Raw genomic sequence first — 12231 nt, 5'->3', positions numbered from 1 at the left:
CCAGTTAAATTTCCTCTAAAACTATACTTAAAATGATTTCGCTACAGTTAAGATTCATAATTTTTAAGAATCCAAATTAGAGTTCCCTGGCCTTTTCTTAAGCAACTTAAATATCCAAAAAATGCTTACTAAGAGAAAAAGAAAAATGTAAGAAAATTGTAAGCGCCGTTTATGGATATTTCCAGTGCACCCCTTAACATTTTTGCAATGTTTTCCGTTCCGCTTCTCCTTTTTTTTTTTTTTTTTTTGACACTGTGTAACCCGAGGCAATCGCTCTGCGGCTTTCCAAATGCCGGGCCATATACTTCAGATATGTACAGACATATGTGCATATAAGTGGGCTCTGTCTGGTATATATTTGCATGGGGAGACGCGACACTTGGCGTTATTTGCGTTTTAAAAAACAACCTTGCACTTGCCGCAGCTACGACCAATCGACAAACGCTGGTAACTGGTAACTGGTAACTGGTAACTAGTAACTGGTAACTAGTGACTGGCGACTGACAGTTGACAACTTTGTCAACGTTTTTTAATTGCATTATTAGTTTTCATTGCCTGACAATTTGCGGCCAAATGCCTTAAATTATGGAGGCCTTCCGCCCGCCTCAGGTCGTATACATTTTGCATTTTTGAATTTCTGAAAGTTGGAATGGATTTTTTGGCGCCCATCATTACTCCACCATTCGTCCCCCTCATCAGTTATATTCCGGTGTCCGTTTTTTTTTTTTGGCATTTCCCTAGATTGTTGCGTGCCTTTGTTATATTTCCCAGGCGGCTTGTTGGTTCTACATACAGCAGGGGTTGAGAAAATAGTTATTTTCCATCTTTTACCATATTTCAAGGCATTAAAGTTATCCGGTTTTTGGTTACATTATTTAAGAGTTCTATAATATATAATAATTCATTTATTTTGCATTATTTTATTACAAATAATTACAATTTAAGCCATACAAAAGTATAGCCTAATTTTTGAGGGCTGCATACTAGGGACATTTCAAAGAGAAACGAAAACTGTTGTAGTTTTTGTTTTAAATGCTAAATGCTAAAGCTAATGAAAAAGCACAAATGCAAATGCAAAGTAAATTTTTAATAATATAAAAAATATATTAACTACTGCAGAGAGGGCTTTATTGCATAAACAATTTCAATCGTTTTCATAGAACTTTTAAGTCCTGATCGAGCTTCCCTTTCTTTCTGTACAAACATTCATTTAATAATACCAACTTTAAACAATTATTATGCATTAAAGAGACCAAAATAAAAACCTATATATACATAATTCTTAAGGCTATTGTTTTACCAAGAGTTGTGAACGGTAACTAGGGAGGGAGACTCGAGGGCTTGGGCGTGGGCGTGGGCAAGGCTATCATCTTGCACACCTTTCCAAACACGGGGTGTCATGTCATGGCTTAGGAGCGAGTGGCATGGAATGGGATGGTTTGGCATAGGATGGGCAGTGGGATGGCCAGGTGGCCATGTCATATCACATGGCGGTGTTTGCGCAATGGAATGCCGGCACGCTATCGCATTTTCGGGCCTCTCCATCTGCCAGAGGGTGGAATAAATGGGTGGTGGTGATGGTGGTGGTATCATCATCAACATCATCAGCCAGCGAGCCAACCTCCTGCTCCGGTTCCACCTTGTGCTCCCGTTCCCATTCCTGCTCCTGCTCCTGCTCCTGTTTCTGTTTGTCTTCATCATTTTTCGGGGGGCGTCGCCTGGGCGTGTCGGCCTTTGTCGCACATTTCATTTTGTTATTATTAATTTAATTGATTTGGACTTTAATTCGTTTATTTTGGAACAGCTGGCGAAAATGTTATTAACACAAAAAGTTTACGCTCAGCCGAGCCGCTTGCCTATTTTTAGACACATTTTCCATACTTTGGACATAAATTTTGGCTTAACTACTGGCGTTTTATTCAAATTGCTTTAATGCTTAATGGTTTTCTGTGTGATCTCTCTGCGCTGGTGTTCGCTCTGAACTTCTATAACCCCAATTTGCATTAGATGTCTTTAGCAGATATTCTCATATTTATAAATCTCTTCCTTTTATTTGTTGTCATCTTGTTAAGCTTTAATTTTTGCTAATCATTCGCGCCAGTCAACGTTTCACACCTCACAAAAAAATCCAGTTTCAGCGTTTTGAATATAAATTGGTTTCGGAGACGAGGCAACGAAGCTGGCATTACCCTTCAAATCTGGTCAACAAATCTTAAGCTCTCTTCGAGCTCAAAGTCAATATTTGTGTTGGCTTTGAGCCGTCCAAGTGACGTCATCGGGGGGCAAAACACAAAGATCGACAATTTTAGCGGCTTCAATTGAAGCGAATCTTTAAAAAGTAAGGTTTTTTTTATATATTGTGTTTCTTCTGACTTTTGTGTTTTACTTTCTGATTACAATTAAATTTATTACGTCAAATAGTTGATTAAAAGTTTAAAAAGTTAAAATAAGCCATTGCTAAGGTAGATTCTAACTGAAACTAAAATGAATTAAATACAGATACAGATTTTCTATATATCTATTTTATATTATTTATTTATATTTGTTTTTGGTAATAATAAGATATATATAAAGAAATTCCTACCATACTTCATTTACAAACCTATATTTAATTACAATACCAGAAAAAATAAACAAATAACGAATTAAGTCACTAAGAACCTTTCCATTATATAGATTCGTTAGTGTATAGGAATTCAAGTGGAAAATATTTGCATACGATTATTAAGGATTATAGCTGCTAAAGACACGTTCCACAGATAACAATGAAGGCGAAACGGGTTCTCTCTGTGTGTTTTTCTAGCTTTCTAGCTATTCCTGGCTTTTAATGGCTTCATGCTCGAATAAGTGTGTTAAGTAAACCTTCTTTTGGCATTCTGCATTCTGCAATGCCCACAAATACAGCGTTCTACGTCATCTCTTAGCATTTGGCACTGGCCAAAACGCCGCACTGCCAAAATTGCCACTGCACTCCGTGTTTCGGCCTCTTCCCCTTCTCGTGGCCATGTGACCTTTCTCCAAAAAATGTTCAAATAAAACAGTCATGAGGCAGCAACACCTGTCCCCCCCCAGGTCACCACCCCCCTCATGACCGGCCACTCCAAAATAGCTGGCGGAGAGTTTTGCAAAGCTCGCGTCACGCGTGCCTCCACTTGGCACCTATTTATGTTGGAGGCACAGTTTTAGTCGAAGAAATAATACTGGCGTATAATTAATTAATTAAAGATTTTGGAGAAAATAAAAACATATAGAAATAAATAAATGTATAAATAAATAAATAACTAAAAACATAGATTTACTATACTTCGGAATAGGTATACATTCTACCTGAACTTTGTCTTTGACTAGATTTATCCTTAAAAAGGTAAATGAATCTCTATTATATTCATATATTAAATACATTAAAATATAAACTAATTTAATGTAAATATTAAGTAAATCTTTATTATATTTATATATTAAAGATCACATTCGGTTAGTTCCTATTTTTCTGACCACCATTGTACAAACATCTTCCATGTGGTGGCATTCAAGCAGCGCTTATGTGTGTTCTTGAATGTCGGCTTGGTATCGCATGTGAGTATTGGATGGACCAAGTACTCACACTCGTACTCATACTCACACTCATACTCACACTCATACTCGTACTCACACTCGTGTTGATGGTCTATTTTTCTTCCTTTTCGCTTCTCTAGGCCCTGTCTTGAGACGCGGTCTCGTGTTGTTGGTGTTGATGTTGTTGTACTTTGCCTGCCGGCAACCGGTCACGTTTATTGCACTGAAAGAAAAATATTGTTATAATATTATAAATAATTTTTGGGTTTTTAAATGCTTTATTTAATTTAGATCAACTTAAATTACAATAGAAATTAGGTTGTCAGTTACATAAATGATTTTAAAGTTGATATGTGAAAGGTTTAAAGAAGAATAAGGTCATTCTGCGATTTTTAGAAAATAAATACATTTTAATATTTATTTACTGGTAAACAGAAAAAAAGAGGGCTAAATAATTTATGTAAATTTTAAATCAATTAGAAAGGTATTCTGAAGTGAACCTTAAGGCTTTGTAATTTTTTTTTTTTTTTTGAAGAAAGCCACCTATGATTAGAATATTATTTTTTAAGTTCCGGATAGCATTTAAAACTTCAAGAATAATGTGATTTGTATACTTTTAAAATAGTAAAATCGGTATATATACTTCTTATTTAATCTAGGAATTATCATACAAGAAAATTAGCTACAAAGAAAGCCTTCAAAGCTTGAGAACTTCCCAAAAAATACGCCAATTTATTTACAGTGAGTTATTATTGTTACTGCTAATGCCAGGGGGAATCCCCTGCAGCCTCTCTCCCCCCTTCAAGTAGATATGTAGGTAGGCTTTGGATTGGAGCAGCTGTGTGTGCTCTATAACTGTAAAAACACGCTCGCCCACTTCCTCAAGAGCCGGCGTTTTGACCAATTCGTCGTTTTGTTTGGTTTCTGTTTCGTTTATATAACCCCTTCCCTTCCCATCCAATTCGAAACGATCGCAAGATCTCCCGATCTGGATCTGGATCTGGATCTGGAGCTGCCTCGGTGTGGGAGACTCCCCCGTGTGAGTGTTAATTTTTAATTGTGCTAAATGTGCACATAAATACACAATAATCGTTCGCAACACACACACAACTTGCAATCCACAATTTTCAGTTTCAACACCCACCCATAATTTGGCTTATTTGTGGCTTTTACTCTGCTTGCCTTTTTTTTGCTCCCCCTCACTGAATGTTTTTATGTTTTTTATATATATAGTTTTTTGTGTTACTTTGTATTATTATTGTCGCTGGCATTGGGATACAACAGCTGTCTGTTTGGGCATGACTTAATAGCTGATAAATATTATATGGTAGGTCATACACACAGAGAGATATATATCTCAGAGTACTTGATACTTTGCACACACAGAATGCATTTTGTCCAGTGGCCATTAGAGTGACAGGAAGTCCAAGATACTTTCATAATTGTATCTTGTATTGATTTCCTTATCGGTTGTTAGGTGGGTCATATACTTGAAATTGCACAATCATATGTAAATATTTGATAAATCAACCCAAAGGATATATTTAATAATTGAGTCATTCAAACTTACTCATGATGATTTCAGTTCAATTATGGGAAATAAGAATTTCTCTATTAAATGCTTATATACACATCCATGATGATCGAGCAATGAAAATCATAAAATGTTTATGCTTTAAAAAGCATTTAAGAGATTGTATAAACAATCTTAAGCTGCGGGGAATTGACCTTATGATTTATCATTTGGTTTTCTTCACTTTTCTCGGATGATTTTTCTTCTCAAGTGATTTATTTTGCACACCAGCAATAAATATTAAAAATGTTTTAAGTTTATTATTCGGTTGTTCTTTTTTGGTGAGCCTACCTCAAGACAAAAATACAATTCTTTTGATGTTTATGTTTAGAACAAGACATTTACTAAATGTGGCCACCTCCCCTAAGAACAATATTTTAAATGATTAATTTATAATTCTTTTTTGAGAAGATAACAAATTGTATGAGTAATATTTCATTAGGATTTAATTTTCATTTAAAGCTTATAGAGTTCTTTCCCAGAATCTTTCGTTTTTAATATTCATTGGAAATCTATATTTATTACCCACATGTATTTTGAGTTTAATATTCAATTTCCCAGTCTACCTTCAGGCAGAAATCAATGCCTTTTCATATTTAAGTTTACAATCATTTATAATTCATCAACTCTTTTCATAGACAACGGTGCGTATGAGTAATATGCCTTTCGTATTTAATATTCATTGGAAGCTTAGATTTATTTCCCGTTTTCTGCACGCAAGCATTCCAATTTGCTGTTATACATATTTTATTAATCTTTTCACAATAAACATTTTGGCGCAACCATATTTTCTCTAGACTCTAGAGCTGGAGGTGGCACCCAATTTGGCAACCACGACTGTATGTGGCATGTGGCAAGTCTCTGGGTTTCTTTATTCTCTCGCCTGCAGCTGCGGTTGCCACAGCTTCTGCTGTTTATATATATATATTTATATATGTGGAAGATGGTAGATGGTAGCTAAGAGATGGAAGATGCTGGCTCATGATTCTGCGAATGGCGTGAACTTTTCCCCTGCCTCACAGTTTTTCCACACTCGCATCCCGCTGCGATTTTAGATTGCCCCAGTCCAGCCTTATGTTTGTGTTAACAGTGAAAAGTATTTGCTCATCGGAACACGTTCGGTTTTTTGTAGTTTCTTTTGTTTTTTTGTGGTTTCAACAATTGAATAAAATAATAGAGTGAAAAGGTGGGGGATAAAGAAAATATTGAAACACCTTCTTTCCCATCGAAACTGATCGGTTAATCCTAAATCTTTAGCTAAATTAATATTATTTTTAAAACAATAGAGTGGGAAGTAAGGAAAATTTTGAAAGACTTTTAGAAAAACTGACAATTTAGCAAAAAGTTTATTTAAACAATAGAAATAGTGTAATTAAAACTGGTTATTTATTGAAAAGCTTAGCGGGAAGTAAGAAAACTAAATTAGCAGATCATAAAATATATATTTTGTTTAAGTTATCTTCAGAGAAAGTTAAGGTATTTTCCCTAAAAACTTTAAAGTACATTAAATTTAAACCCCTTTAATCCATTTCAATAGTTATATGTGCTTTAATAATTCTGGACTTTAAAAAGAGCATATAAATAATAATTTAACATATGTTTAAGTCCATTGACAAACAACAAAAAAGATTCAGAAAATATTGAATAATTATCTTAACCTCTTTTCCCCAAACTAATTATTCGTTTAAGCTTCAACATAAAATAAAAGCCGTAAAACACTTTTAAAGTTCGTTGTTCTGGCCTCAATTTAATTGCATAGAATCCAAATAAATTTGACATTAATTTCATAAATTCTATTATAATGACACCGACAAGCCAATAAATAAAAACATTATCAGTTTAAAGCCGCATTCGTGTGTGTGTACAAAGCAAAATGCTATTAGTGTGTGGATTTAACTCGACTGTCATGTTCTGGTTCATTGCCTGCTTTTAGGCAGCAGCTGCACAGTGCCACGAATTAAGCCCGAAAGTAGGCAATTGTGTAAGCGAAAACCTGAATTTCAAATTGGAAAAGATTAAATTCGGGCGAACATAACAAAAGAAAACCAAAACAGAAACAAGCAACTGATTTACGAGCCAACTGGGATTGCCCAACTGCAGTTGTGCTTAATTTCCCAGCGTTTTGGGAATGTATTTGAGCACATGTGTGCCGCCATTAAGTATTTAAAATATGCATGCTTTAATTGTCAGCCTGCATTCGATTTTAACTTTACTCAATGCCGTATCCAGCAGTGGGTGAGCACTTGAATTTCACAGATACTTCGATACAATCTATAATGACTGGCATTAAACGCTCGTCAGCGGCGGAATCGGAAGCGAAACAAATCAAAAGTGCCACTAAAAAAGCGACAAAAAGATGGTGAAAAAACCTCCAACAAGTTTCAGAAACAAAGACACTTTGTCTTCGTCATCGAATGCGCGTTTGATCAGCTCCGTTGGATCAAATCTGATCGCGGAATGCTCAGCAAACAAAGCGGCGTTCAAACACCTGAGTTCAGGTGTTGTTGCCTTTTGTTGTCTGTATTTTCTATTGTCGACCCGACGACACCCGGCAGTTGGAAAATTCACAAAAAAAAGTGGGGCGTATAAGGCAAGAATATACTATAGAGTTTTGCTTCAGGATGTGTTAAAAAGTGATTGAGTTCCTTATAAGTTTATGAAACCATACAAGGCGCCTTTCCATATATAAATACTCTTCCTGAAGAATTCAGTTTTTTATGATGGCTTTGATGACTCTTATGGCACATTAAAAAGTTATTATTTGGTTACTGAACCATTACAGAAATTAAATAAATAATTTAGGGTTGTTTTTAAATAAGAAATTGTGAGTTATGAAATAATTATATATTATAATCCTTCTCTTTGTCATCCTGAATAATGTATCAATACGCTAAACTGTAAAGTCAACTACTTCTGTTTATATAAACAAAGTAGCTTGTATTCTCTTTAAAGAAATAAAAATCAAACAACTATCTGTGAAATATATTTCATTTTTAATTAATAAAATTTTAAGTTGTAGCTTTGGGAAGATTAATTACATAAACTATATATGTACATAAAATAATGACTAAATATTAAAAGCTTGTCAAAATGAATTTGCAAAGTTTACTAATACTTTGCACTTGGTTCTAAGAATTTGTAGGATATTCCATATAAACTTTTAACACTATAGTGCCAATTGAGGCTGTACGTAATACGTATATCAGTTATGACAAGTTATGTATTATAAAACTATTATGTAATTAAGAAAACATAGAGTATGATATCGTCAACTTATAGCTCTATTTTGGCCTTAAAATTCCATCTTTATAAGAACTTGGAGTTAGTTCATCTAATTTAACTTAATGAATATCTTACAATGCTCTCTAAACTCACTTTTATATTACATAATGGGTATCCCCTGATCGAATCTTATAGTTTTTGTGGTGTTCTATTAATTGTTGTGGTGCTTTGCATGCGCGGTGTAAACGCTAATGCGTTAAATGAGCTGTTGATGCCCGCTCGCGATGGCTAATTAGAGCGATTTCCGATGCATAAATTACAAAATCTACCGTTTTCCCAAAAGTCTGTCTGTGGTGAAAAAAAAGGGTTAATTTACATAATACTGTGGCAAGCACCCACGCCGTCAGACTGGTGAACACATCAGACTCACTCGCATGGCACTCGTAATACATAATACAAAGCGGCTCAAAGCGCGTGGAACACGATGATGAAGTTAATACGCTAAATTGGTCAAAACAAACGAATCGAGCAAAGTCGAATGTCGACGAAGCAGCCAACAGAAGAGAAAGACGGCAACAGCTTTGGTGAAAGAGACAGACGTAAAGAGAGAGAGAGAGACGCAGAGAGAGAAATTCAGACAGAAATTCTAGTGATCCGCGTAATAACTGAAGTTGGACGCTCAGTTGCTCAGCGGCAGTTGACAGCGTCGGTTCGTGGCTCGTTCGTGGATCGTGTATTTGGCCCAAGGTTAATTAGCCAAGATCAGAGGTCCGAGATTGGAGCTTGGGAGCTGCTTGATCCGAGCCCACAGAGAGAGAGCGAAGATCACCAAAGATATCAATCTATGAGATGTCGTTTTTCCGCAATATACGCTCCTCCCTGTCGTCATCGTCACGGGCCAAGAGTTCGCGCTCCTCCTCCCGCGACACGACACCCGTACGCTCCGTATCCCGGCCCGGCAGTGTGATTAGCTCTCTTAGCCATCGCAGGGATTCCACGACTAGCTCCACTTTGCAACGTGGCGACACCTTTATCCTGCCCAATTCAGAGGAGGAGGAGACTGCAGGCGGACACGCTTCCAATACCTCCACCCTTGAGAAAAAGTCCAAAAAGTCCAAGGTCTTTAGCAAGTTCAGTACATTTACGAAGCGCAAAAAGACCCCCTCGCCGGAGGAAGTGGCCAGCTATGAGCATCATCCCAGTGACACCGCCACCAACACGTACTACAAGTGGCGCAGCGATGGAGCGGATCGTCTGCAGGACTACGATGCCCAGTCGGATCCCTTCAACTTCCTGTATGAACAGCATTCCAGTCTGCGTAACCTTCAATCCGGAGATAATGGTGGCGTCCATAGACAGGCCAGCATTGGTTCCAACTCGAGTGGCAGCTTTGATTCCTCCACATATCGGAAGAGCAAGACGCCCACGCATCTGCGAGAGCAACTGGAACAGCTGAAAACCCACTCGAATGACGATCTACTTGAGGATCAGCAGCGGGAGGAGGATGAGCGGGAAAAGTACAAGACAGTGACTCTGAATAGCTTCAGGAAATCCTTCCGCGATCGCCTGCTGCAGCAGCAGAAGGAGACACCGCACAATCCCGCCTGGTTCGTGGAGGTACCCGCCGCCCAGCAGCCCACGACTAAGACCTCGGAACGCCGTGAATCCAAGGAGAATCGACCAGATTTCCTGGTCTTTGACAATGAGAACTACCGGCCCCAGTCCCGCTCCCCGCTCCGGGATCGTCCATCGCGTTCTGCCACCCGCTCCCCAGTGAAACGGAATGAAACCTTCCGGGTGGCCCAGCCCTCTATGCGTCATATATCCCCGTCTCCGACTCCGGATCTAGTGCCGCCTGCTCCCTCCATTCGCATAGAGATCAAGAACTCTATATCGCCGCACTCTCCTGGCAGATTTGTGCCCGTTGGCGTGGCCAAGCCCATGCCCACCACGGAGTACTATGCCCAAAGACTGCTGGCAGCCAACCATCACCAGCAGCAACAGCAGAAACCCGGATTGGGAGTAAGGAGCTCCAGTCCCAGTCAGAGTTCTAGGTGGTACCGCCAGCAGCCTTCACCCAATAGATTGAGTCATCAGATGCAGAATCCCCCACAGCAGAAGGGTGGCCGCACCCTGGTGCACATAGGAACCGATCAGAGCAAGACCATGATGCCTCCTCCAGCCCGAGGAAGAGCACCCACACGAGTCCAGCTGTACGGAAATAAGCCACAGAGTCGTCCTCCGCCAACGACCTACTTCGGTGGTCACTACAATGCACCTGCCAAGTCCGCTGTTGCACCCAGGGGATCGTCCATTGGAGGCCACACTGTATATTTGGGGCGTCGTGATCCGGCGATGACACGTGCCACCAATAGCACCAGCAACAGCAGCGCCGCCCACGTTGCCGCCCCCATGCCGCGTCGCAACCGATCGCCGATCAAGATGCCCTGGCGGTAGGCGTCAACCAGGCCAATCTGTAGAATGGAGAATGGAGAATCAAGAATGAGTGGCTCGGACATATAAAGATATATAATATATTTATTATATGTGATGGCTTCTTTCCAAAGTGACAAAGTCACCGCCTGATATTGCGTCATGATCGGAGAGCTGGAGCTGCGCTGGGAAACGCAGCTTGGCAAACGAATCCATAATGTGCAAATAAATGATTTATGTATCCACCAGTCCCCGTATCGTGTGTTGTGAATTTTTTGTACGTCAAATTATTGTTGTTAAGTAAATAAATAAAAAAAAGTAATAATACAAACGACAACAGATAATTCAAAATGTACGCCAGACCCACGGGGGATTTTTTTCCATTTGATGGTTCCAGCGAACCCGAAAAAGCACTCGGATTTTGTCAGTACAGAATTGTTGTTAAGTGTTAATTGCCAGTTTCGAGTTGGCCCCAAAAAGATGGAACCTACGACGACGAGTACATGTGCTCTATAAAAAAAAGATATAGTTAGTTCAACGGATATATGAGTGTATATATCGTATATATGACTAACTGTGCATGAAAATGAGCGAGCGTTACGTGACAAGCATTAAATATGGTCACTCGATTTGGCCCGATGCGGAGAGGGTGCGGGCCATTTCTAGTTAGAAAGCAGCTGATGATGAGCTTTTGGCCGTATTTGGTGCTGCAAAAGATGTATTTGTATTCGCAGCAAACAAATTATGGAATAAATTGTCTTTTGCCCAGACTGAAAATCCCCAAAGGCGCAGGGTGATGTCAGCATTTTGCCGTTCTATGCGCTTCTCAAGATGTTTAAATAAGGGGTGCATTCAAGAGGAGGGACTTGTCTCAGTATATTCTATAAATGAATATCCTTTTATAAATGGCATTTCTTCTATTAGTGAATCTGTTTATTTATAATCTTATTTGTATGAAAAACTTTGTGCCAAAGGTTATATATAAATATTGCCGAAAGCCCTTTAGATATTGGGTGATGTCAGCAGCTGCCGTTCTATGCGCTTCTCAAGTTATTTACATAAATGGTGCATCAAGGTGAGGGGAGGGTTTTCTCTAACTATATACTATAAATGAATGTTTATAGAAGAATTTATAAATAATCTGATTATTATAGACTTCGTGTTAAAGGTGTTGCCATTTTATACTCAAAATGAGCATCTTAATTCTATAAATGAATTTCCTTCTATAAATGAATATCCTTCTATATCTGATATTTGTATCAAAAAGAATTTTTTCTAATCTCCTTATTTGTATCAATGACTTTGTGCAAAAGGTTCTAAATATAGATTGTTATGATGACTTGTTGTTCTCACTCACTCACTGCTAGTCATTAAGTTAATAATATCCGTTCACAATAAATTAAATAAAATGAAAGATGTAGTTTCGGTTTAATTAGAAAAATAATCAA

At 38.2% G+C, this 12231-nt stretch overlaps 2 protein-coding genes across 5 annotated transcripts in view; both read left to right on the top strand.

Moving 5' to 3' along the window:
- The window catches only part of Lmpt (four and a half LIM domains protein limpet), a 66914-nt gene that overhangs the window by 5030 nt on the left and 49653 nt on the right, over positions 1–12231 (top strand). The gene's annotated exons all lie outside the window — the stretch shown is intronic.
- Positions 7671–11114, top strand: LOC110190170 (uncharacterized). Its single transcript, XM_020960517.2, has one exon. The coding sequence runs from the start codon at positions 9200–9202 to the stop codon at positions 10805–10807; it is 1608 nt and encodes a 535-aa protein (XP_020816176.2). The 5' UTR covers positions 7671–9199; the 3' UTR covers positions 10808–11114.

This window comes from Drosophila serrata, unplaced genomic scaffold (genome assembly GCF_035046125.1).
Source record: "Drosophila serrata isolate PLE 108 unplaced genomic scaffold, ASM3504612v1 contig_272, whole genome shotgun sequence".
NCBI classification, from domain to species: Eukaryota; Metazoa; Arthropoda; class Insecta; order Diptera; family Drosophilidae; genus Drosophila; species Drosophila serrata.
The sequence above is the reverse complement of the archived record's forward strand: the minus strand, read 5'-3'. Positions and strand labels throughout refer to the sequence as shown.